A 25,290-nucleotide genomic window follows, 5' to 3' on the forward strand; every position below is an offset into this window, starting at 1 on the left:
GGGGAGGAGGAGGAGGGGAGGAGGAGGAGGAGGAGGAAGAAGAAGGACTACTTTCACCTGTGGGCTGTGGCATCTGCTCCTGCCTGAGCTTCAGCTTCCTAGCCAGCCTCACCATCACATAAGTCAATTTTTCTAGGTATGTTGGCCTGTCTACCTGCCTACCTCTTACTGGTTCCGTTTCTCTAGTGGAACCCCGACTGCCACGTCTCTGCATCTGCTAAATAGGCAACGACCCTTAACCCTAGCGGTGTGGTGAGAATTACACAAGATGTGTAAGGGGCTCTTGGCCCATGTCCAGCATGGAGCAAGTGCTCAGTAAGGCGAGGCATCCTGGCCAAGTCTTGGCAGGCAGCCCGTGAGGTCAGTGTCAAGGTCAAACTGAGTGGAGAAGAAGGAAGGGGGTCTATGGAGGCGGCGGGGCTGCAGGGTCAGACCCCTGTACTCACCTCTGGCTCTGCCACCAACTAGACCAGGGACCTGGAGCCAGACATTTGACCTGCGAGCTTTAGTTTCCTTGTCCATAAAATGGGGACAATAAAGCCATCCACTTCGAATGTTTCCAGCATGTGGGAGCCAGGCACAGAGAAGGGAAAGGCCGGCTGGGTTCGTGGCTCACGCCTGTAATCCCGGCACTTTGGGAGGCCAAGGTGGGTGGATCACCTGAGGTCAAGAGATTGAAACCATCCTGGCTAAGATGGTGAAACTACGTTTCTACTAAAAATACAAAAATTAGCTGGACATGGTGGTGCATGCCTATAATCCCAGCTACTCAGAAGGCTGAGGCAGGAGAATCACTTGAAGCCAGGACGTGGAGGTTGCAGTGAGCCAAGATCACACCACTGCACTCCAGCCTGGCCACAGAGCAAGACTCCGTCTCAAAAAGCAAAAACAGAAAAAGAAGGGAAAGGCCGGGCAGCCAGCAGCAGCAAGAAAAGACCTGAGGCCGACGGTCCCCAGGCAGAAGCTCGTAAGGACCCACCCACTGATGACACAGTCTGCCAGGCCCTTGCAAGTTTCTTTTCTTTCTTTCTTTTTTTTTTTTTTTAAGATGGGGTCTCTCTGTGTCGCCCAGGCTGGAGTGCAGTGGCACAGTCTTGGCTAACCGCAGCCTTGACCACCTGAGCTCAAGCAATCCTCCCACTCCAGCCCCCCCGAGGAGCTGGGACCACAGGTGCACACCACCACACCCGGATGTTTCTGTATTAATATTTTTGGTAGAGACGGGGTTTTACCATGTTGCCCAGGCTGGTCTTGAACCCCTGAGCTCAAGTGATCTGCCTGCCTCGGCCTCCAAAGTGCTGGGATTACAGGCATGAGCCACCTTGCCTGGCCCTTTGTGAGTTCCAATACGTCATGTATGATGGAGTGACTGAAGCCTCCTTGAACTCTTCCACCTCTGGCTATGCTCGTTTGTTTGTGGTAAAGTGTGCAAAACACAAGATTTACTACTTGAGCCATTTTTAAGTGTACATTTCAATGGCAGTAAGTACATTCACATTGTCATGTAACCATCACCAACATTTGTGTCCAGAACTTTCTCATCATCCCAAAAGGAAGCCTGGTCCTCATGAAAGAACAGTGTGCCATTGCCCCTCCCCCAGCCCCTGGGAACCATTATCCTACCTCTGCCTCTGTGAACTTGACTATGGAAGGTACTTCCCATAAGAGGAATCAAAGTTTCTGTCCTTTTGTGATTAGTAGCTACTCTTACTTATTTTATTTTTTGAGATGGAGTCTCAGTAACTCTGTCACCCTGGCTGGCATGCAGTGGCACAATCTCGGCTCACTGAAACCTCTCCCTCCTGAGTTCAAGTAATTCTCCTGTCTCAGCCTCCCAAGTAGCTGGGATTACAGGCGCCCGTCACCACACCCTGATAATTTCTGTATTTTTTTTTTTTTTTTTTCTGAGACGGAGTTTCACTCATGTTACCCAGGCTGGAGTGCAATGGCGCGATCTCGGCTCACCGCAACCTCCACCTCCTGGGTTCAGGCAATTCTCCTGCCTCAGCCTCCTGAGTAGCTGGGATTACAGGCACACACCACCATGCCCAGCTAATTTTTTGTATTTTTGGTAGAGACGGGGTTTCACCATGTTGACCAGGATGGTCTCGATCTCTTGACCTTGTGATCCACCCGCCTCGGCCTTCCAAAGTGCTGGGATTACAGGCTTGAGCCACCGCGCCCGGCCTAATTTTTGTATTTTTATTAGAGATGAGATTTCATCATGTTGGCCAGGCTGGTCTCAAACTCCTGACCTCAAGTGAGTCACCAGCCTTGGCCTCTCAAAGAAGTGCCAGGATTACAGGCATAAGCTATCACACCCAGCCAAGTTGCTACTCTTGAATCAACAATTTTTTTTTAAGTCAATTCATCAAATCGGCCCTCTGCCCTTGTTTCCTACAAGCAAGCATATTTCAGAGCCCTGCTCAGAAAGCCATGGGATTCCAAAAAGGGGTCAGGAGTTAGGAGAGGCACCAAACAGCCCAGCCTTCTGCACTTCCCTGGCAGTGAGCACCTCTCTCCTCTCCACAAGCTCAGACACGCTCCAGCTGCAGTGAAGAGTTACACACAAGAATACAAAAGCAGGCTGGTGTGGTGGCTCATGCCTGCAATCCCGGCAAAGGTGAGTTGGGAGGATTCCTTGAGGCCAGGAGTTCCAGACCAGCCTGGGCAACATAGTGAGACCCTGTCTCTACAAACAAAATAAAAAAAATTATCTAGGAGGTGTGGTGGTGCATACCTGTGGTCCCAGCTGCTCAGGAGGCTGAGGTGTGAGGATCACTGACCCCAGGGGGTCAAGGCTGTAGTGAGCTGTGATGGTGCCACTGCACTTCAGCCTGGGTGACAGAGCTAGACTTTATACCCCCACCCCCAACACACACACACACACACACACACACACACACACCACGCAAGATAGACAAACTGGAAAGAAAAAAAGTTGTAGCTATACTCAGCCAAGGGTGATGATAAAGAACCCACAAACGCACCAAACAGAGGAGGTGTGGGGGAAGCACTGCACAGAAGAAAACATTCAATTAATGGGAAGGTATAGGGAATTAAAAAAAAAAAAAATTAAGGCCGGGGGTGGTGGTTCACGCCTGTGATCCCAGCACTTTGGGAGGCCAAGGCGGGCGAAGCACTTGAGGTCAGGAGTTTCAGACCAGCCTGCCCAACATGATGAAACGCTGTTTCTACTAAAAACACAAGAATTAGCTGGTGCACCTGTAATCCCAGCTATTCAGGTGGCTGAGGCATGAGAATCGCTTGAACCCGGGAGGCAGAGGTTGCAGTGAGCTAAGATTGCGCCACTGCACTCCAGCCTGGGCGACAGAGCAAGACCCTGTCTCAATATAATAATAAATAAATGAAATTTATGCCAAAGAGGATAGCAATTTCCCTCTCTCAGCCGGCAAGTTAGGTTCCTTTTTGTTTTCGTAACTCCTGGTATTCCCAGCAGTAGCCCAGGTGTAATTCAGGGTGGCCTTGCTGGGCTGCTCAGGCAGGGCACATCCATGAGTGACGGATGTGCTGTGGTCCATCTGGAAACAACCTGATGAGATGGCTCAGAATCTACCCACATCCTCCAACCACTAAGGGAACATATGGGAACAAAATGATCTTTGAAATGGACAAAGGGTTATGCTGCTCATCACAAACTAACTTAGAGCTCTGGGAAGTTGAGAGCCACCTAAATGCCCAACAATTGGTGGTGGGAAAGGGAGAGGGGCTCAAAAATTATGTGTCAGCCCCTGGGTGGAATAAGATGATGGTGACCGCACAGATGTGGTAGCTCACGTCTGTGATCTCAGTGCTTTGGGAGGCTGAGGCAGGAGGATCACTTGAGCCCAGGAGTCTGAGACCAGACTGGGCAACACAGTGAGAACTTATCTCATTTTTTAAAAAAGATGATGGGACTTACATTGAAAAACAAAGTTCATTCTGGGAAAACAGGACAAAAACTGCAAAAACAGTATGATCACAACTGTTATCAATAGCAAGAAGCCATTTGGCATTTAGAACCATGTAAATGCCTAATCTGTTCAATTAGAAAGCAGAGCAAACAGGCAAAGCAAACAACGGACTTTGGAAGTGGAGTGTAGTTTTGGACAGGTGAACCTGAAAGGGTTTTCTTTTTCTTTTGTCTTTTCTCCTTCCTGGCTTCCTAATTTACTATATTCTATGTTTACAATATAAAATATTCCTTGCTGTTAATTAGTGGCCTGTGATTCAGATGTTTAACTTTCCTTGAGTTGTCATGAAAAACAAAAAACCATGGGTCCAGATGCTCCTCTGACATTGTCCCAACACATTTTTTCAGTCTTAACTGTTAAAAAGTCAGACTCAATTATAGGCTCATGCCTATAATTCCAGCACCCTGGGAGGCCAAGGCAGGCGGATCACGAGGTCAGGAATTTGAGACCGGCCTGGCCAACATGGTGAAACGCTGTCTCAAGTGAAGATACAAAAATTAGCCAGGTGTGGTGGCATGTGGCTGTAATCCCAGCTACTCAGAGGCTGAGACAGGAGAAGGAGGAGGCGGGGCTGCAGCGAGTCGAGATCGTGCCACTGCACTGCAGCCAGGATGATAGAGTGAGACTTAAAAAAAAAAAAAAGTCAGACTCCTCAGGTGAGGAGGACTCTGGTCACATGTTCATTTGTTCCTTGAATCCACAGAACACAAAAGTGAGCAACAAGGTGAAGCCCTAAAAGCATCGCGCACCCGCTGTTCCCTGGGAGCAGCAGCAGGCTATTTACCGGCATCACTGCACACCATGTTCCCAGCGGCCAGGGAGGGGCTGCTACCATCCCATTTTACAGACACAGCAAGTGAGGCTCAGAGCTGTGCAACACGTAGAAGATCAGGCCATGCAGGGGGCTGCAAGGATGCTGAAGACCGAAACGGGAATTTCACTTCATGTTTGTCACAGCCCTTAAATTACCTAAATACCGTTGCATTTCTCAGAAATATGAACCAGGAAGCGGCAGATGAAGTGAACTTAAATACTCTCCTGTCTCCCCAACTGTGAGCAGCCCACAGGGCTCCCAGTTCTCCTAGCCCCACCCACACTTACAAGATCTCTGGGCAGGGGAGGTAATAGGAACCATAGGAGACCGGTAGCCCGTTTTCAACACACACCCTGGGAAGAAAAAAAATCTGTTGACCCACTCTGCTCCAGAGGCTGAAAACACACCTTATGCACATCATTGGGAGTGAACGTCTCCCACGGTGCATTAGGAAGGCAGGTCCCCTGTGATTCTGTAGGTCTGGCTGACTTCAAAGGACAAAGCCTCCTGGTATTTCTGGCATGTGTCACAGGGCCTGGCAGGCAGGCATTCATTCCTAGGGAGTGCATATTCTTGATGTCAGGCCCCACACACAAGCAGCAGGGTGAGGGGCAGCCCCACGAGCTTCGTGGAAGGACAGACACAGAGGGTGAATTTGGGAGCAAAACAGGGATTCCCTATCAACATGGGCTGATGGATGGTCCAGGCAGAGAAAAGAGCAAGTCAAAGGCCAGGAGGCCAGTACAAGGCAGAATACAGAAGCAAGCGACACTAGTTGGGTCCTGCTGGGGCTGGGGTTAGGAAACAGGTGAGCCAGGAGGGGTTGGTGGACCTGGAATCCTATGAAGAAATCAAGATTTGGGGGTTGACCTTCAGAGACAGGGGAAGTCCTGGGTGGGGACAGAGACAGGGAGAGCTCCGTGGGGCAGACTCACCACAGGACACTGAGGCTTGTGCCCACCAACAGGCAGATCCCCAGACCCAGGGCCAGTCTCTGGTGATGCATCTGTGGAGGCCCCACTGGCCTGGGCGGATCAGGCTCTCCCCTCCCAGGGGTGTCAGGCTCTAAGCCTGGTCTCTGAGGTCCTGGGAACACCTGCAAAGGAACGCTTTTTTTTTTTTTTTTGAGGCAGAGTTTCACTCTTGTCACCCAGGCTGGAGTGCAGTGATGTCGCCTTTGTTCACTGCGACCTCCACCTCTTGGGTTCAAGAGATTCTCCTGCCTCAGGTTCCTGAGTAGCTGGGGTTACAGGCATAAGCCACCATGTCCAGCCAATTTTTGTATTTTAGTAGAGACGGAGTTTCACCATGTTGGCCAGGCTGGTCTCAAACTCTTGACTTCAGGTGATGCCCCGCCTTGGCCTCCCAAAGTGCAAGGATTACAGGTGTGAGCCACCGCGCCAGGCCAGGAACACTCTTTATCTGGAGACGGTGACCCCAGCCCTGCAGCCCTGCCCTCCCCTCCGTCGCCCACCGGGGTCATGTGGACGCTAGGTCCCGCTGGATCCCAGGGTCAGCTCTGGCAGCTTTGGGAGGCGCACAGCTCGGTGCTCAGCTGTTGCTTCCAGCTGTCCTTTTGGAGAGAGGCTGGGGCCCACTTCACGGAGGCGGCGGCCCCTGCCTTGGCTCCCGCGTCTCCCTCCCTCGGTCCATTCTCGGACATGAGCCGAGGCCTCCGGCCAAGAGGCCAGGACAGCAGCACGAGGGAGAGGCGCATGGGCCAGTCCACCCTTTGCTGGAAATCAAGCCCCGAGGCATAGCGAGAATACACGCAGTCCCAGCGCAGGATGCGCGGGAAGGGGCGCCCAGGATTCCTGGAAAGGAGTGAGGTGGCCGCTGTCCACTTCTCTGGGAGGCTGGACCGGGGTTCTCCAGGGAACGGTGGGAACGCGCCTCAACCCGCTGTCGGTGACCTTGGGCCAGTCATCCCCTGCCCCCAGCCTCAGTGGATGGGGGACGGCACCCGGCGCGGTGGAGGGTGCGCGGGAACGGCTGTAAAGCGCTGGGCGTAGCCCCGGCCACAGTGAGCGGAGGGCCGGGGTCCTGGGGGTTAGGCCGCTGCTCACTTGGGAGTGTCCGGCAAGCCCTCTTCCTCTTCCTCTGGGGCCTCAGTTTCCCCACCTGGGCCTCCAAGCCCCGTCTCGCCCCGCCTCCCGAGCGCACAGAGCCCGTCACCGAGCGCCGCCGACCCCAGTCCAGGGTTGGGACCCGGGACCCTGGGTCGGAGGTGTGCACGTCCTGGGCTCGGGCGCCCGCGCGGCGAGGTTTTGGTGGGGCCGAGGGAGCACGACTGTACCTGCGGGGTGCAGACTTAATTCTTGCCACCGGACCAGCGTTAGGACGGACGGATGGGCTCACCCCGGTACGGAAAACGGACTCGGCTGGCCTGGGCACGCCAGCTATACCCGCGCGAGTGGAGGCTCAGCAGCAGCCTGGAGCTGGGCAGGCGGGAGGCGGGTGGAGGGCGTGGGCGTGGCTGGTGAAGTCACACGGGGAAGAGGGAGCCGCAGCCCCGCCCGCCTGCCGCAGGCCCCGCCCATTCTGTCCGAGAGCCCCGCCCATTCTGTCCGAGAGCCCCGCCCATTCGGTCCCAGAGCTCCGCCCTGGGCCTCTGGAACCCGGTCCTGCGGGGACCGAGCGCCTGAGCGGACCCTGGACCTGGCTTCTAGGACTTGGCCGGGGATGCAGCAGGCCCAGCTCGGGGGCCAAGAAGCGCAGGTCCCGGGGCCCAGGGCGGGGTGCGGGGGGAGACATGAAGCGATTTGTGGGGAAAAGTTCGTGTTTGGAAGAGCTTTGAAGCAGTCACGGAAAGGGAGAACCAGCTGGACGTCGCTTGCTGTCCGCTTTAGGATCTGTCCTCCTTTTCTCGAGGCCTCTGAGCCAGGCGCCCCTACCCAGCGAGGGGACACCAGCGAGTGGCTCCCAGAATTACCTGGAGCCTCCTCTTCTGTGGAATGGGGTTGGCCACACTTTCTTCCCACGGCCTGTTGGGGTTGCGCTTTCCCTTCCAGGAAGGGGCTGCTCTTGTCCACCCCAGGGACTCTGGGACCTCAGGAGAGACTCTCTTGCAGCTCAGTAGAGGTCGGCCAGCACATGGGGTAGAAGGTTTTCATAGCCGAAACCTCCACAGGAGGGGAGGGACAGGAGGGCAAAAGGAAGGGGCCCTAAGGGAAAATAAAGGAGAGGGTCGTCAAAGGGGTGGGGGGTGGGGACCCAGACAGAGACCGCAAGCAAAGACGGGCTCACAGAGGCTCCGGGTGTGCTCCGGTCACAGTGCAGCTGAAATTTGGAAACCCAGAGCCGCTCGGTGCCTGGGCACAGCCTCCCAGGTCCCTCAGGGGTGTGAATACCTGTGTCCTTGGGGTTTCTCTAGAGGACCACGGGTTCCTGAAAGGCAAGGCCTGTTTTCTCAGTCTGGGGATGCCTGGCACCGGCCCCGGGAGCTGGTGAGTGCTGTTCGAAAGGTCACGCTTCCGCCTTTTAGCTGCAAACGCTGGCTGCCTGGGACCTGGTCTGGGATCTGCTGATTCATTTTCCTTACTGAGTTTGTTTGCAAAGTTCCCTGGTGTGCCTTCCACACACTGATGGCTCTCTGGGAATTGTTTTCTAATAAAGCTTTAAGGCAACCAAGACAGGGCCAACCTAGCCTTGTGGCTCTGCCTACTGGCCACAGTCCTCTCTTGGCCCAACTAGCAGTCTCTCCATCACTCCCCTCTGCACCCCAGATGAGAAAAAAATTGGCCCAAAGACAGCACTGGCTTTGAAGGGGCTGGTTGCAAAGGTAAAGAAAGACAAAAGAGACCTCCATGACTTAAAAATATAATAATCAAAGGCAAGGGAGGTAAAAGGAAGATGGGAGAATACACTGTAGGTGCATTTGGACGTCTTTCTCATTGGAGAGTTAAGCGGGCTGAAGTAGGGACGCAGGCAGAGACTTGCATGTTCAAGGGACCAGAAAGAGCAAATCCAAGCCAGGCAGGGGGGGAGAAGAGCAGTGGGGAGAAGGGCCACCGCCAGTCTTCCGGTTCTGTCTGTCTCCATATGACTTAAAGAAAACTCTTATTAAATGTTACTTAAGGCCAGGCATGGTGGCTCAAGCCTGTAATTCCAGCACTTTGGGAGGCCAGGGTCAAAGGATCATGTGAGCCCAGGAGTTCAAGAGTAGCCTGGGCAACATGGTAAGCCACGAGGCTGGAGCCAGGATGACAGAGTGAGACCCTGTCTAAAAAATAAAGAAAGAAAGAAAATTTTTGTTTTATTTAAGATTTTTTTTTTTTTTTTTTGAGACGGAGTCTCACTCTTTTGCCCAAGCTGGAGTGCAGTGGTGCAATCTCAGCTCACTGCAACATCCGCCTCCTGGTTCAAGCGATTCTCCTGCCTCAGCCTCCTGAGTAGCTGGGATTACAGGTACATGCTATCACACCTGGCTGATTTTTTTTTTTTTTTTTTTTTTTTTTTTTTTTTTTTTTTTTTTAGTAGAGACTGGGTTTCACCATGTTGTTTGCCAGGCTGCTCTCAAACTCCTGACCTCAGGCGATTCACCCACCTAGGCCTCCCAAAAAGCTGGGATTACAGGTGTGAGCCACTGTGCCCGGCGACTTAACTATCTTTTGAGGAGGCACCGGGCCACTGAAGCTGGGACCCAGGTTGGTGCTTCCACTGCTGGCTGTGGGTGAGATGCTGTCCCCACTATTGGGCTGTGCGCTTTCAGGACAGGGATGGTTTCTGGGGTTCAGTGTCATATTCCAGGTGTCTGCATGCAGCAGGGGTGCTGGATGCATGAATGAGTGAAAGAGTGAAGGAACCCAAGACTTCTTTGTGGCTCAGGTTCCTCCTCTGTCAAATAAGAGTATCCGGCCGGGCGCGGTGGCTCACACCTGCAATTCCAGTACTTTGGGAGGCTGAGGCAGGTGGATCACCTGAGGTTGGGAGTTCGATACCAGCCTGACCAACATGGAGAAACCTCATCTCTACTAAAAGTACAAAATTAGCCAGGTGTGGTGGCGCATACCTGTAATCCCAGCTACTCAGGAGGCTGAGGCAGGAGAATCACTTGAACTCGGGAGGTGTAGGTTGTGGTGCTATTGCACTCAAGAATGGGCAACAAGATCAAAACTGTCTTAAAAAAAAAAGAGTACTTACTGAAAGGGGCTACTGGGGGGATGGCACTGATTCATCCATGTATTTATTCAATAAGTGTGAAGTGCTCTGTTTCAGAGTCTGGGAACACACGGTGAATAAGCACGTTCTCTGCTGGTGTGGAGCCCCACAAGCAGGGTTGAAATGTGGAAAGGCGAGTCTCAGGCACATGGTCCCAGCTCAGCGAGAGCAGCTGCTGGGATCGGGTGGTCACCCATACTTTCCTGTGCAGCAGCTCGGCCAGCCTGGGTGGGGTCTGCGGTGGAGGGGATGTAGGATCCTTGGTCCGAACTCCCAGGCTATCCAGTGTCCCTATGTGGCCATTCCCCTCACTGGGCCTCAGCTTTTCATCTGGAAAATGGGCTTGTGAGGACATCCATCTCTCGGTTTCTCCATAAATTGGTCTCAATCCTCTGAGGCAGACAAAGAAGTGGCCTGTCTTCCCACTGGTAATTCCTGAGGGCTGAGGTTTGCGTTCATGAAGGGAACAGGAACTGTCCTCTCCTAGGGGACTGGCTACGGTCCCCTTCTGGTTAGCGGCAGGACTGGGCTGGGAGCCCTTGGCTCCAAAGCTAGTCCTTGGGCTCCCCACCATGCACAGACCCTCTGTAATTGATCCCCAACTGTGACCTACCTCTGGGATGCCAGAGAATGCTCCAGAGTGTTTCCCAGAAATAAGGGAGTTCATGGTCAAATCTGGGAACTCTTAGGTGAGCAGGGGTGGCAGAGCTCCCCAGACCTTTCATCTCTAAGAGGAGGTGGGGAGAGTCTGCAGAGCTTCGCTGGCTGTGGAGCTGGGGTGGAGGGACTAGATGGGGCGGACGAGGGTCCCGTGGCCTCCCATGTGGACCTTACTCTCCTCACCTTAGGAGAAGCTTCTCTCTGGAGCAAGAGCCAGTGTTTTGTGTGGCCAGCAGGCCTCTCTGCAAAGCTTAATTCACAGGTAGACGTTGATTTTGGCTCCCCTTGGCCTTGGAATCTGGGGGTGGGCAGCAATAGGAGGGTCCTGAGCACAGACCCCAAGACTCAGCCCATCACTCAAGGTTCTGCCCCTGCTTTGCTGGGTGACCTTGGACAAAGTCTCTGTTTTTCCCACTATGCATCATGGGGACAGCTTCCTTTAGTGCTTGTCAAACTCTGCCTCTCAGTGGCCTAGGAGTGAGGGTGTCGGGGAGGAGGTTCCCGGAGTGTATCTGGGTCGGGGGTAGGGAGTCCAGGCCTCATCCCAGCTCCACCCTGACCAGCTCTGTCCTGTCTTTGACACACTGGGGTTCTAATCTATATTGTCAGAACAATGTATTACTGCCCCCAAAAAGCGGGGTTTAATGACTCCAGGGCTGGGGGGACTCTGGGCCGGCCCTGGCCCTCTGGGGCTTCCTACACTCTACAGGTATTGATCGACTTACGACCTATGCAACTTACGCCCATTCAACTTTACGACCACAATCGCTAGCCACGACTGCTCTGCGTCTGGCAGCGCAAACGTTGTCCAGCTGGGCGTACGACAGTGCGGACCAGCTTCCGGCAGCACTACCATCTCTGCATGCATATAGCCTACTCAACTTACGACCAAATCGTGTTACGACCGGTTTGTCGGACCCAATCGTGGTCGTAAGTCAAGCACTAGCTGTATTCCTCCTTGACCTCGTGGTTCAGGAGGACAAGTGCCTTCACAGCCACACACCTGGCCCACCCAGAACCCAGCAGCCTCCAGGAGCCAGTCTCTGCTCCAAGCCCATCATCCTGCACTAGCTAAGGCCTGATCTGGGCACCAGCCGAACCCACCACACCCTGTCCCAGGAGAGCAAATCCAAGCACTTACTGAAACCAGCACGCTAGGCCCGGTGGAGGGATCCCAGGGCTGGCTCCTAAGCCCCCAGCACTTGGGGGAGGAGCTTCCTGGCTGTACTGGAAGCCACACCCAGAGCTTGACCCCAGGGATGGCCAGAGAACACATGTTCAGCAGGCTCCCTGAGAGCAGAAGGAGCCACACTTCAGAAATGGTGGAAAGAGGAAAATCCAGCATCCATCTTCATCAGGACAATGAAATAAGACAGTGAGTTAGACAGCATGTCCCACCTACCAAGTGTGCCATTGTTTCCCCTAAAAACCCCACAAGTGCATGCACACTCACACGCATACACACTCACACGCACACTCATACACACATGTGCACACTCACACCCACACGCACACTCACACACACTCACACATCCACACACACACTCACTCACACACACACACACACACATACCCACACACTCAGATGGCTTTTTCTCTTCTGTCATTCAACAACAGTCAACACAGAAGACCTCCGTGACCAAATGTGTGGGGGTTTCCCACACACCAAGCAACAGACACCAGCTGGGTGTCCTCTAGTTTGAGCGTCAGATCTCCCGAGTTGAGGTCTCAGTCCCATGGGACTGTCCGCTCCCCTGCTTCCCACAGACACCATCACAAATCTGGGCTTCCCAGGAGAATCGCTTGAACCCGGGAGGCAGGGGTTGCACGAGCTGAGATCATTCCGCTGCAGTCCAGCATGGGTGATAGCGTGAGACTCCGTCTCCAAAATAAACACACAAATCTGGGCTTCCAGAGCTTCTGACTCACATGCTGCAAACTGGGGTTCCCACAGCTTCTTTGTTGGGTTCAATTAATTAATTAATTTGCTAGAACAGTTACAGAACTCAGGGAAACATGTTTACAAGTTTATCATAAAAGATATTACAAGGGATACAGATGAAGAGATGTATAGGGGAGGCATGGGGGAGGGGTGCGAAGCTTCCGGCCCCCCCTGGGCGGCCACCCTCCAGGAACCTCCACGTGGTCAGCCCTCTGGAAGCTCCCCAAACCCTGTCCTGTTGGGCATCTTATGGAGGCTTCACTGGATAATGGGATAGGCATGACTGAAGCATGGATACCTGTGGAGAAAGGTGGCCGGACAGACAGGGCACGCTCTGTCATTGACGGAGCAGGACGCCTCACAGGCCTGTCTGTGCAGGTTCTTCTTGGATTCTCCCTACAGCACTTCTTCCTCTAGGGTATGGGGCAGGACTCCTAAGATGGGGCTCTGGTGACCTACAATCAGACAAGGTAGGTCAGAGAATTTATGGCCAGGCAGAAAGGAAGGGGAAGGTTCTTGCCTTGGGGAGACAAAGGAGCAGGTGAAAGGAAAGCAGAAGAAGGTCAGAGGGAGACACGAGATAGAGATATTCTGTTTTCTGAGGCCTAAAACACCCCAACATTATAACAAGGGCTGTGGGCGTTATAAGCCCGGACCCACAGAGGGAAACCTATATATATATGGCATGATATCACACCCCTGAAATTTGAAACCCTTGGAGTGGCTGAGGGGGATGGACATTTCCCCCCTGGCAGTGGGAGGGGGGTCTGGACTTTTTTCCTGGAGGGTGAGTTGGCACTGAGACCCCAGCACACCCCCCTTGGATTCAGTTTCTCTACTTCTAGAAAACAGGAAAGGTTTTGAGATATGAACAAAGGGTTCAAGTTCATGGATGGTCACCTCTGCCCATCTCAGAGCCCCACCTGGCACACCCCCCACACAGCCTTGAGCAGGGGGTCTGGTGTCCCTGGAGGAGGGAACATGTCACAGTCATTAAAAGTGCTGCTGTTGGCCTGGCACGGTGGCTCATGCCTGTAATCCCAGCACTTTGGAAGGCCAAGGCGGGCAGATCATGAGGTCAGGAGTTTGAGACCAGCCTGGGCACATAGTGAAACTCCATCTCTACTAAAAATAAAAATTAAAAAAAATTAACAGGGCATGGTGGCATGTGCCTGTAGTCCCAGCTACTTGAGAGGCTGAGGCAGGAGAATCACTTGAACCTGGAAGGTAGAGGTTGCAGTGAGCTGATATGGTGCCACTATACTTCAACCTGGGCAAGAAAGTGACACTCCGCCTCAAAAAAAATGCTGGTGTCAGGCCAAGTATGATGGCTCATACTTGTAATCCCAGAACTGTGGGAGGCTGAGGTGGGTGGATCGCTTGAGCCCAGGATTTCAAGACAAGCCTGGGTAACATAGGGAGATCCCATCTCTATAAAAAAATTAGCTGAGTGTGGTGGCATGCACCTGTGGTTTCAGCTACTTGGGAGGCTGAGGCAGGAGGATGGCTTGAGCCCAAGAGGTCAAGACTACAGTGAACCATGATGGTGCCACTGCTCTCCAGCCTGGGCAACAGAGCAAGACCCTGTCTCACACAAAAAATGCCCTGTCAGACCTCTGTCAGCACACGCCTCAGTGGACCTAGCGGGGTAGGCTGGGATTTTAAACAAAATAGAAAACATTAGAGAGTGGCCTCCCAGGAAGGGCCAGAGTTTCGTAGACTGCTGGTCTCAGCCGTGTGCGTGCAGACGCTGTCAGATGTGAAGTGTTCCAGATTGGGGACAGGCCAGGTGTGGCTGGTGTGGGAGGGGGTGGGGGTAGCCCAGGGCACCTGTGCAGGTGCCTCCTGGCCTCTGACATCCCTGCTCAGTGCTCCCCATTCCCAGGAGAATGGGGAGCCTTGTCTTTAAGCCAGGCAGACCTGGCTAAAACCGCAGCACTGCTACTTACTGAATAGGAGGTTCTTCCACTTCCCACACAGAGCATGGGGGAACCGTGGCCCCCACCTCAGAGGCTCGGAAGCAGATGACACACGGTTTGCTCTCCAGCTCTCGGTGCACACTGATGGCGGCTGGTTGATGACTGCGCCCGTGTCTGGCCTGGGTGTGCTAGGCAGCTACCTCACCCAGCCCACTGCTCTGAGCTTGGCCAGGCACTATGGTTGCCTCTCATGCACCAGGTGCCCTCCCGGCTGAGCTGACCTGGCCCGAGGAGGCCACTTCCACCTGCCTCTCACAAGGGGGATGCGTGTGAAGACCCCAGGGAGGCAGAGAGGATGCAGCCCCTGGCTCCCTGGCTGTCCTGATTTTTGTTTTTTTTTTTTTTTTAGACGCAGTCTCTCTGTCACCCAGGCTGGAATGCAGTGTCGTGATCTCGGCTCACTGCAGCCTCCATCTCCCAGGTTCAAGCAATTTTCCTCAGCCTCCCGAGTAGCTGGGACTACAGGTGCACATTGCCACACCCAGCTAACTTTTGTATTTTTTTTTTTTTTTTTTTTTTGAGATGGAGTTTCACTCATGTTACCCAGGCTAGAGTGCAATGGCGCGATCTCGGCTCACCGCAACCTCTGCCTCCTGGGTTCAGGCAATTCTCCTGCCTCAGCCTCCTGAGTAGCTGGGATTACAGGCACGCACCACCATGCCCAGCTAATTTTTTGTATTTTTAGTAGAGACGGGGTTTCACCATGTTGACCAGGATGGTATCGATCTCTTGACCTCGTGATCCACCCGCCTCGGCCTCCCAAAGTGCTGGGATTACAGGCGTGAGCCACCGCACCTGCCCTGGGCTGGGGTTTTTCTACTTAGAAAGCTCCTGGTGCATTGGCTTCAGGCTCTCTGCTGAGACAGCCCAAGCTGGGCAGGAACCACAGCTGTACCACTCTCTGGCTGAGCGACGTTAGTCATGACCATTCCCCTCTCTGAGCACCAGTTTCCTTGTTTACAACAGAAGGGATCCACGGTGACAACCCCTGCTCCCACGTGGGATGGCGTCAGGCACCTCAAACCCCACGGGAGCTTCCTCCTTTGCACGCCAGCACCAGCCAGCGGAGCAACAGCATTAATGCCCAGGGATGACCCTCTACTGTGGAGATGGAGTTCATCCAGGTGGGACACCAGGACACTGAGCCGAGACTGAGCCTAGGTGCCCACCAAAGAGCTCGCACATCAAGGCCACTCTCTGGCTTCCATCCTCCAAGCTCACCATCCCATGTCCTCACTCAGGCATCCTGGGATCATCTGTAACAAATGACATGTCCCAAAGTCCTTGTTCTGCTTTCAGGGACGCAAACTCTGCCAGGGTTCCACACTGGCTGCAGGACTTCAGCAGGGGTCTCCACCTTCTGGATTTGAGTATCCTTGTCTGTAAAATGTGGACAAAAGTGCTAACTCATGAAGTCATTAAAGGAGACATAGCATGTATCCTGAAGCCAGGAGTTCAAGAGCAGCCTGACCAACATGGTGAAACCCCATCTCTACTAAAAATACAAAAATTAGTTGGGAGTGGTGGTGGGCGCCTGTAACCCCAGCTACTCGGGAGGCTGAGGCAGGAGAATTGCTTAAACCTAGGAGGTGGAGATTGCAGTGAGCCATGATTGCATCATTGCACTCCAGCCTAGTCAATAAGAGTGAAACTCCACCTAAAAAAAAAAAAAGAAAAAAGAAAGACTCAAGAGGATACAGTGTGACAGGGGACTATTATTATGACTATCAAGAGGATACTATCAAAATGCCAAGGCGTACACTCCTTAATAAGAGTTCTTATGAAATGAACTGAACCAAATTAGCCACGTTAAGGTTCAGACAATACAGGCAATTCAACAATATCCGGGTCTAATTGGTTACCGTCTTCATTTGCAGTATGACAGTGATTAAGGACCATGGATCTCTGTAAAGTAGCTTGACTTAAAGAGCTACTCCTTTTCATTGTTCCACTGGTAATACAAGCCATAATAACTTGGAAACCTACTAGAAGAAGATTAGAAGCCCTCGGAAAACCCAAGCTTGCCATCCACCACTTAGGATGCCTGCAGGCTGTTAGTGGCTCCTGTCAACACTAACTAAGTGGGTTCCTTTCTCTGGAGAGATGTCTTTAATGTATTTGGCGGCAGTGTCTAAGGAAATAGCAATATCAGCCCCTTTTAAAGTAAGCTTCCCGTAGTAACAAAATCAGGTGAGAGATAAGCACGACATTCAGTTTTGTTTAATACCAAACCTGGTTGGGCTTCCAGTTTGAGCCATAATCCACTGACTATGGTGCCATGAGTTTTCCTATAGGGAAAAGGACAGAATTAAGGCAGAAAATGAGGGAAACAGAAAAAAACGCATAAGGCTTTCACGATGGTAGAGAAGATCTAAGGCTGCATGATGTTCCATTAAGTGTTTTTGTTGAATAGGTGTGTTGTCATCTACCTTTCTTTCTTCTTTCTTCTTTTTTTTTTTTTTTTTTTTTTTTTTTTTTTTTTTTTTTTTTTTTGAAAAGGAAGTCTGACCCTGTTGCCCAGGCTGGAGTGCAATGGGGCGATCTTGGCTCACTGCAACCACCGCCTCCAGGGTTAAAGCGATTCCCCCGCCTCAGCCTCCCAAGTAGCTGGGATGACAGGCATGAGCCACCAAGCCTGGCTAATTTTTATATTTTTACAAAAATTACAAAATAATTGCCCAGGCTGGTCTCCAACTCCTGGCCTCAAGAGATCTACCTGCCTCAGCCTCCCAAAGTGTTGGGATTACAGGTGTGAGCCACCGTGTCCGGCCCTGTCATCTACCTTTCTGAGAGTAGCTTCTATCCGTCTAAAACCCTGGGAGGTCTGATTGATTACAACATCCAAGATTTTTCCCAATTTATGAATCAGCTTTACATTCTGCACAATTGGTACCTCACTACCACCAAGAGGTCGTCCCCAGGAACCCCAGTGGAATCTCTCCTCAGTAGAAACTAACTTATCTTCGTCTATTTCAAGGCTAGTGCTAATTTCAGTTATTGATCATTTTGGCCTCGGACCATAAGGGCTATCATGAGAATTTTCAGGGGAAGCTATTATAAAGGCAGGAGCAAGCCAGGCCAAATGCCAAGAACCAAACCAACGAGGAGGCAGAACAGAATATGCAGATTCTCCACAGACCCAGTATAGACCCTCAGGGACTGGAAAAGAGAGCCACCCAGTTGCATTTGAGCAGGGATCAGTCAGGTTTGTTCCACCATAAATCTATAGCTCCTGAACAATGTCCAGCGGGAAATTTGCTTTTCTGTGGCCCCTTTATAGCATGTTGTAAAGTTGTATAACCACATCTAATAAAAAGAGACCCCACTGGATTTAATCCAGTAACAAAGGTAATTGAACCAACATAAGTAATTCCCAAATCTTGAGTGTGTGATGCCTGGAAGCACAATATACCTTCACTGGCATCACTCGGATGTTTTTTTTTGAGACGAAGTTTTGCTCTTATTGTCCAGGCTGGAGTGCAATGGCGCCATCTCGGCTCACTGCAACCTCCACCTCCCAGGTTCAAGTGATTCTCCTGCTTCAGTTTCCCAAGTAGCTGGGATTACAGGCACCCACCACCACGCCTGGCTAATTTTTGTATTTTTAGTGGAGGCTTGGTTTCATCATATTGGCCAGGCTGGTCTCGATCTCCTGACCTCAGGTGATCCACCTGTTGGCCTCCCAAAGTGCTGGGATTACAGGCGTGAGCCACTGCACCCAGCCTTGGATTGGTTTTTTATATTTGGTAATGATCGAGTTATCAATTGAAAAACCTGGAGAGTTATTTTTAGTGAGTGTAGGAAGCAAGTAGCAGTGACGTTTGGAATATCAAGAATAACTTTCTGTTCTTCCCTTGGAGTTTCAGGGTAACTCTCACCGAGAACGTGGATGGCACTGGCACCAGCGGAATCATTTCTTGATTTTTTTTGGCATTAGCCCGCAAACCCAACAGTTACTCTGGTTTTGTGCTAGAGCATAATCTCAAGCTAAAGCCATTCCCTCGTTGTGGTGCCGTGGGTTTTCCTGCAGGGAAAAGGACAAGAACAGGGCAGAAAACGAGGAAAACAGAAAGACACATAAGGTTTCATGATGACAGAGAAGTCTTGGTCCACGATCTATGTCCAAAACTAGGGTTCTGTCTGCTTCTGGGGAGAGATTTCCCTGCTCAACTTTACTTCAAAGTTTCCAGCAAGCGTACAGGTCCAGGAGTCTAAAGGGGCCCATTTGAGTCATGAGATGCAAACCCAAGGTACAGTATTTTTAGTGAGATCATACAATGGTGAAGCTATTAAGGAAAAATTCGGAACCCAGGGTCTGCAATATCCTGCAAGTCCAGGAAAGCCTCTTACTTGTCTGTTGGCTGCAGGTCAAGGAAGACTTTGAATCGTTTTCATCCTCTCAGGTGAAAGGAAATCCCTTCGGCACTCAGGTCATGTCCCAAATAGTGGATTTTTTCTTTTGAAAACTGAAGTTTTTCCACGGAAGCCTTGTGACCTTTATATACAAGTTTCTGTAAAAGGTGAATTGAGTCATTTCAGAGTACTTCTTGAGGGGACAGCATAACAATAAGTCAGCTACGTACTGAATGAGGGTAGAATTTTGAGGAAATTGTAGTGTGATTAAGTCCTGATGTAATGCCTGAGGAAAATATGAAGTGGTTTTGTAGACCCTAGTGGCATTACTGCTCAGGCGTATTGCTGAGTTTTCCAAGTAAAGGAAACAAGTATTGACCTTTTTTTTTTTTTTTTTTTTTTTGAGATGAAATTTCACTCTTGTCGCCCAGGCTGGAGTGCAATGGCATGGTTCTGGCTCACTGCAACCTCCGCCTCCCAGGTTCAAGTGCTTCTCCTGCCTTAGCCTCCTGAGTAGCTGGGATTACAGGCATCACCACCACGTCTGACTAATTTTTGTATTTTTAGTAGAGATGGGGTTTCGCCATGTTGGCCAGGCTGGTCTCGAACTCCTGGCCGCAGGTGATTCGCACAGCTCGGCCTTTCAAAGTGTTGGGATTACAGGTGTGAGCCACCAAACTTTATGAACTGGAATGCTAAAGAAGGCTGAGCAGAGATCTATTAATGCGGACCACTTGGAACTAGTTGTTACGTTAGGTAATAAAGTATCAGGATTTGGAACTAGAGGAAATCTTGGTATTACAATTTTCTTAATTGCCCATAAATCTTGAACAAATCTCCAGCCTCATCCATTTGGTTTTTTAAATGGTAGGATTGGAGTGTTACAACGGCTGGTGCATGGGATTATGGGTCCTTGTTTAATTAAATCTTCTTCAATTGGCAAGAGCCCTTGAATTGCGTCAGGTTTTGGAGGATATTGGGGTAATTTAGGCAAAGGTTTAGAATGATCTGTTTGTACCTTTATAGATTATACACTTTTATTTCTTACCATATCAGTTGGGGAAGAGGCCCAAAAACATTTAGGTATTTTTGAAAGATCAGGGGTATTACAGGGCTGAGTTTCGATCTTATCGATTTCTGCCTGTAGGCAAGGTAACAACCCTGGTTCAGGAGAATCAGGAAACCCTAAGATTATTTCTCCTGAGAAAAATTTTATGTGCCCTTTTAGTTTTGACAGTAAATCTCGCCCTTACAAGTTTACCGGAGCCGTGTAACAGAGTAAAAAGTGTTTTTCTGAAGAGGAGCCCAAAGGTAATGGGATTGGTTCAGATATGGGAACCTCTTGAACTTGATTTGAAAACTCTGTCACGCACGACCTTTTTACTCCGAGGGGTTTGTTGGCTTATGAAGGTGGGGTTTATGGTAGATAGAGTAGCTCGTTTCCAGGAGGTCCGTACACAACTCCCCATTTATTTTAACCTGTTTCTCCACGTTGATTTAAACGTGTTAGGGAGAGCAAGCCACGGGAGAATCCCTTGAATCCTCATCAATGTTGACCTTTATCAGGAGGACTAAGGTCTCTTGGGCTCCCTCTAGTGGCGAGACAGTTTGGCCTAAAGGGAGGCTCACTGGCAGACTGATATAAAAGCGGACAATCCCTTTTGCAGTGCCCTGGTTGTTTGCAATACAGGCAGACATCTTGGGGTAAAATAAATTCTTGTTCTAGCACCTCTTGATTGTGGTTTAAAATGAGAAGGAGCCAGGCATGGTGGCTCACACCTGTAATTTCAGCAATTTGGGAGGCCAAGGCATGTGGATCATTTGAGATCAGGAGTTCGAGACCAGCCTGGCCAACATGGTGAATCCTGATCGCTAATAAAAATGCAAAAATTAGGCAGACACGGTGGCACGTGCCTGTAATCCCCGCTACTCAGGAGGCTGAGGAGCAAGAATCGCTTGAACCTGGGAGGTGGAGATTGCAGTGAGCAGAGATCGCACCACTGCACTCCAGCCTGGGCGACAAGAGCGAAACTCCATCTCTAAATAAATAAATAAATAAAATGACTGGTCCCTTGGGTTCCAGTCCCTGTAACTGTTGCAACTGAAGGACCATAAGCTTGTTAGCCTTTTGAGTTTTTTCTTGCTCTACAGTCCTCTCAAAATGTTCAGCTAAGGCCATCAATTCAGTCATATCTGTAGCTTCCTATCCCAACTGACGTCTTTTAATTAAACTGCTAAGGTGGAGATGGAGTCCATTTACAAACAGAGCACTGAATCCCATTTCAGCCCCCGCAGGAAATACTTCTTGGTGTACTTTGAGCCCACAATGTTTCACAAACAGTATTTCTAAGTGAGTCCTGTAATCCGAAACAAGATTGTATGATGAACCAGTTTATTTTTTGTGGAAAAATTTTAGGAATTGAATTTAAAAGGTTATCAGGAATTTTTCCGGCTACTTGTGGTCCTTCTTGTGAGGCACTTTTGGAGGGGTCTTTAATACCTTCCTCGGGTTTTGCCCTGTCTGCTGCTGCCATCTACTTCCAAGCTGTACCAGGCCCCAATATCACAGGAATCAACTGGCAAAGGTCAGGGGGTCCTGGGTCATAAGCTCCTATGAGGATTCTAAATTCCTTAGTACATTTTTGAGGATTTTCCCTTGGGATCAGAAAAATCCTTCACAATGGCTGCAGGCTCAGTTTTAGACCATGGAGTGAAAGTGGTTATAGCAAACAGGCCTGGCTGATCAGAAGGCCTCACTTGGTAAGGCGTCTAACTTCCTTTTTTTTAAAATCATCTTCAGGGTGAAAGGGTTATTTTTTTATTTATTGAGACAGAGTCTCACTCTGTCACCCAGGCTGGAGTGCAGTGGCGTGACCTCGGCTCACTGCAACCTCCGCCTTCCGGGTTCGAGTGATTCTCCTGCCTCAGCCTCCTGAGTAGCTGGGACTGCAGGGGCACCACCATGCCCAGCTAATTTTTGTATTTTTAGTAGACATGGGGTTTCACCATGTTGGCCAGGCTAGTCTCAAACTCCTGACCTCAGGTGATCTGACCACCTCGGCCTCCCAAGGTGCTGCAATTATAGGCATGAGCCACCATGCCTGGCCTGAAAGGGTGATTTAGCAAAAAGTTTTCTGGACTCAGCGTATGTAGGTGGAGAAGGATAACGAGGGAACAGCCGGGGTGAGTCCAGCCCGCGCGCCGCGCCCTTTTGCCATGTCCTTAGTCTGCTGCTTCAGGTTTCCATTTGCTTTTTGCAAATAATCTTTTAAGGCGTCAATTTTTGATTCATTTAGTCTTTTAGAGGCCTCTGCATACCAAAGAAAGAATACGTCCCACTGTTTTTGTGGGGTTTTTGATCCCTCTTTTTCTAATAGCCCTAACAAATAAACAATTTTTTCCAAATTACAACTTCCCTGTTGCAGCCATCTTAACGATAAGCTTTCTTTAGTTAGGCTAACCCATTTTTCTAAAACTGCACAAGTTCTGGGCCCATAATTTTTACGCATAAAATTAGCTGCAGTCCCAGAAGGGGGAGTCCCAGACTCCTTGGATCTGAGCTGGTTCCAGCACTTGGAGTCGGGGCAGCTGCAGGTGCTAGGTTCCATGTTGGGGGCCTGGCGGCCAGAGGGAAGCTTCAGCTTTGCAGTGGTCACAGCTGCGGGGTGATTGGGTGTTCTAAGGGTGCCCTTTGGCACAGGCAGCAGTGACCCATACCTGGGGAGGTGTGAGGGAAGTGCACAGAGGGCAGTCGTCCCTTGGTATCAGGGCTCTGTACCCACGGGCAGTGCTCCTTGGAAAAAGTCAGCTACTTCTTTGAATGCTGGGGTGCAAAAGACACCTAAGGCAGTGAGTAGTCCACAGAGGCCAGGTCAGCCTGGTGACCAGAAGGTGTCCTGCCCAGCAGCAGGAGAGGTTCAGTGTGAAGGTGGAATCTGGAGGTGGCCTGGGCTGACAGGTGGGTGGAGAGTGTCTGGTTGACCTTGTCCACTCCAGTCTCTAAGTGCTTAGCCGCTCTGCAAGTGAGACCACAGGAAGGGAAGCCCTGAAGCTGGGTGGTGCCAGGAGTTGATTAGAAGATGCCCTTGCAGGCACGGCAGCTCATGCCTGTAATCCCAGCACTTTGGGAGGCTGAGACAGAAGGACTGCTTGAGCTCAAGAGTTCAAGACCAGCTTGGGCAAGATGGTGAAACCCTGTCTCTACAAAAAATACAAAAAATTAACACATGTGGTCCCAGCTACTTGAGAGGGTGAGGTGGCGGGATCGCTTGAATCCATGAGGTCAAGGCTGCAGTGCGCCAAGATGATGCCACTGCACTCCAGCCTGGGTGACAGAGTAAGACCCTGTCATAAAGCAAAGAAACAAAACGAACGAAAAGCCCCCAAATCCCCATGAAGTTAGCAGATGGAAGCAAGTAATGACGATCAAAGCAGAGATAAATGGGACGGAGGGCGGAGGAGCACTAGAGGAAATCAGTGAAGACTCGTTCCTTCTGTGAAAGGTTTACGCAATTGAGAAACCTTTAGCAAATTGACTAAGAAAAAAAAAAGAGAAGATTCAAATTACTAAAATCAGAAATGACAGTGTTTCATCACCAATGACCCCACAGAAATAAAAAGGATTTATAAAGAGAATACTAGGAACAATTGTAGGCCAACTAGTTGGTTAACGTAAATGAAATGGACAAATTCCTAAAAACAAACACACCTGAGTCAAGAAATGGACAATCTAAACAGACCTGTTGGGAGTGAGGAGATGGAGTCAGCGATCAGAAACTTCCCAACAAAGACAAGCCCAGAACCAGGCGACTTCACTGGTGAATCCTCCCATTGGACGTGTAACACCAATCCTTCTCCGGCTTCTCAAAATCTTCACTATAACACACCACCTCCCTAGAATGAAGGGAAAAAGCCACCATCTCAATTCATGCAGAAAAAGCATTTGACAAAATCCAACAATTCCTGATAAGAGCACTCAGTAAAAGAGAACCAGAAGAGAACTTCGTCAACAGGATACAGAGTACTTATGACAAGCTCACACCTGCTGGCTCAGGGGTGGAACACTGAGCGCTTTCCTCCTAAGATGACGAACAAGACGATGAGCATGCTTGCTTTCACCACGTCACTCCAACGTCATGATAGAAGTTTGGCCAGAGCAATTAGGCAAGACAAAGACATAAAGCCACCAAAATTGGAAAGGAAGAAGTAAAAGTATCTCCATTTTTTTTTTCTGAGACAGAGTCTCGCCCTGTCGCCCAGGCTGGAGTGCCGTGGCACGATCTCAGCTCACTGCAACCCCACTTCCTGGGTTCAAGTGATTCTCTTGCCTCAGCCTCCCAAGTAGCTGGGATCATAAGCGCCCCCCCCACACACACACACCCGGCTAATTTTTGTATTTTTAGTAGAGACGGGGTTTCACCATATTGGCCAGGCTGGTGTCGAACTCCTGACCTCGTGATCCGCCCACCTCAGCCTCCCAAAGTGCTGGGAATATAGGCGTGAGCCACCGTGCCTGGCCACGTATCTCTATTTATTGATGACATGAACTTATGTGCAGAGCATTCTGTGGAATAAAAATAGTCTTAGAGTCAATAAACAATTTCGGCAAAGTTTCTGCGGAGATGAGGAACTCACGTACAGATTAGTGGAATACAAGTGAGAATCAGGAAATAAAGCCACACATGGATGTCAGCTGATTTTCAGCACGGGCTTCAGGATCATTCAATATTCAATGAGGCTGAAACAGTCTCTTCCACAAATGATGCCAGGAGAACTGCATATCCCCAGGCAAAAGATGGAAGTTGGAGCCTTACCTAATACCATATAAAATATTGACTTAAAATGAATTAAAGATCTGCGTTTGAGAGATAAAACCTTAACACTCAGCTGGGCATGGTGGCTCATGCCTGTAATCCCAGCACTTTGGGATAATGATTAGAGGGTGACTTGAGGCCACGAGTTCAAGAGCAGTCTGGGCAACAGAGTAAGAACTCTACAAAAATAGATAAATACACAAATAAAAATAAACTAGTCAGGTGTGGTGACGTGCGCCTGCAGTCCCAACTGCTCAGGAGGCGGAGGTGGGAGGATTGCTTGAACCTGGGTTGTTGAGGCTGCCGCGAGCCGTGATCGTGCCATTGCACTCCAGCCTGGGCAGGCAATAGAGCGAGACGCTGTCGCAAAACAAAAAAGTGTGGTCTGTCCATACAGTGGAATATTATTCAGCCATAAGGAGAGATGAGTTATTTCTATATGCTACAAAATGAATGAAGCTTGAAAACATTTTACTAGGCCAGGCGCGGTGGCTCAAGCCTGTAATCCCAGCACTTTGGGAGGCCGAGGCGGGTGGATCACGAGGTCAAGAGATCGAGACCATCCTGGTCAACATGGTGAAACCCCGTCTCTACT

The 25,290-nt window shown here is 50.5% G+C and overlaps 1 protein-coding gene across 6 annotated transcripts in view; it reads right to left on the reverse strand.

Annotated features, from left to right (window-relative positions):
• Nucleotides 1-5,882, reverse strand: part of GBGT1 (globoside alpha-1,3-N-acetylgalactosaminyltransferase 1 (FORS blood group)) — a 10,981-nt gene extending 5,099 nt beyond the window's left edge. Inside the window, exons 1-2 of one of the 6 annotated variants that reach the window (XM_017517579.2) lie at nt 5,724-5,882; nt 5,076-5,141 (exon numbers count right to left, since the gene is read on the reverse strand). In XM_017517579.2, coding sequence (XP_017373068.1) covers nt 5,076-5,141; nt 5,724-5,794 — 137 coding nt within the window. In that variant the 5' untranslated portion in view covers nt 5,795-5,882. Of the gene's footprint in view, nt 1-5,075; nt 5,142-5,723 lie in introns of those variants that run through there. The other 5 variants (XM_017517581.2, XM_017517583.2, XM_017517580.2 and 2 more) reach the window with 5 other exon arrangements.
• Nucleotides 5,883-25,290: the final 19,408 nt, after the last annotated feature.

Source organism: Cebus imitator, unplaced genomic scaffold, assembly GCF_001604975.1.
Source record: "Cebus imitator isolate Cc_AM_T3 unplaced genomic scaffold, Cebus_imitator-1.0 Scaffold638, whole genome shotgun sequence".
Taxonomy (NCBI): domain Eukaryota; kingdom Metazoa; phylum Chordata; class Mammalia; order Primates; family Cebidae; genus Cebus; species Cebus imitator.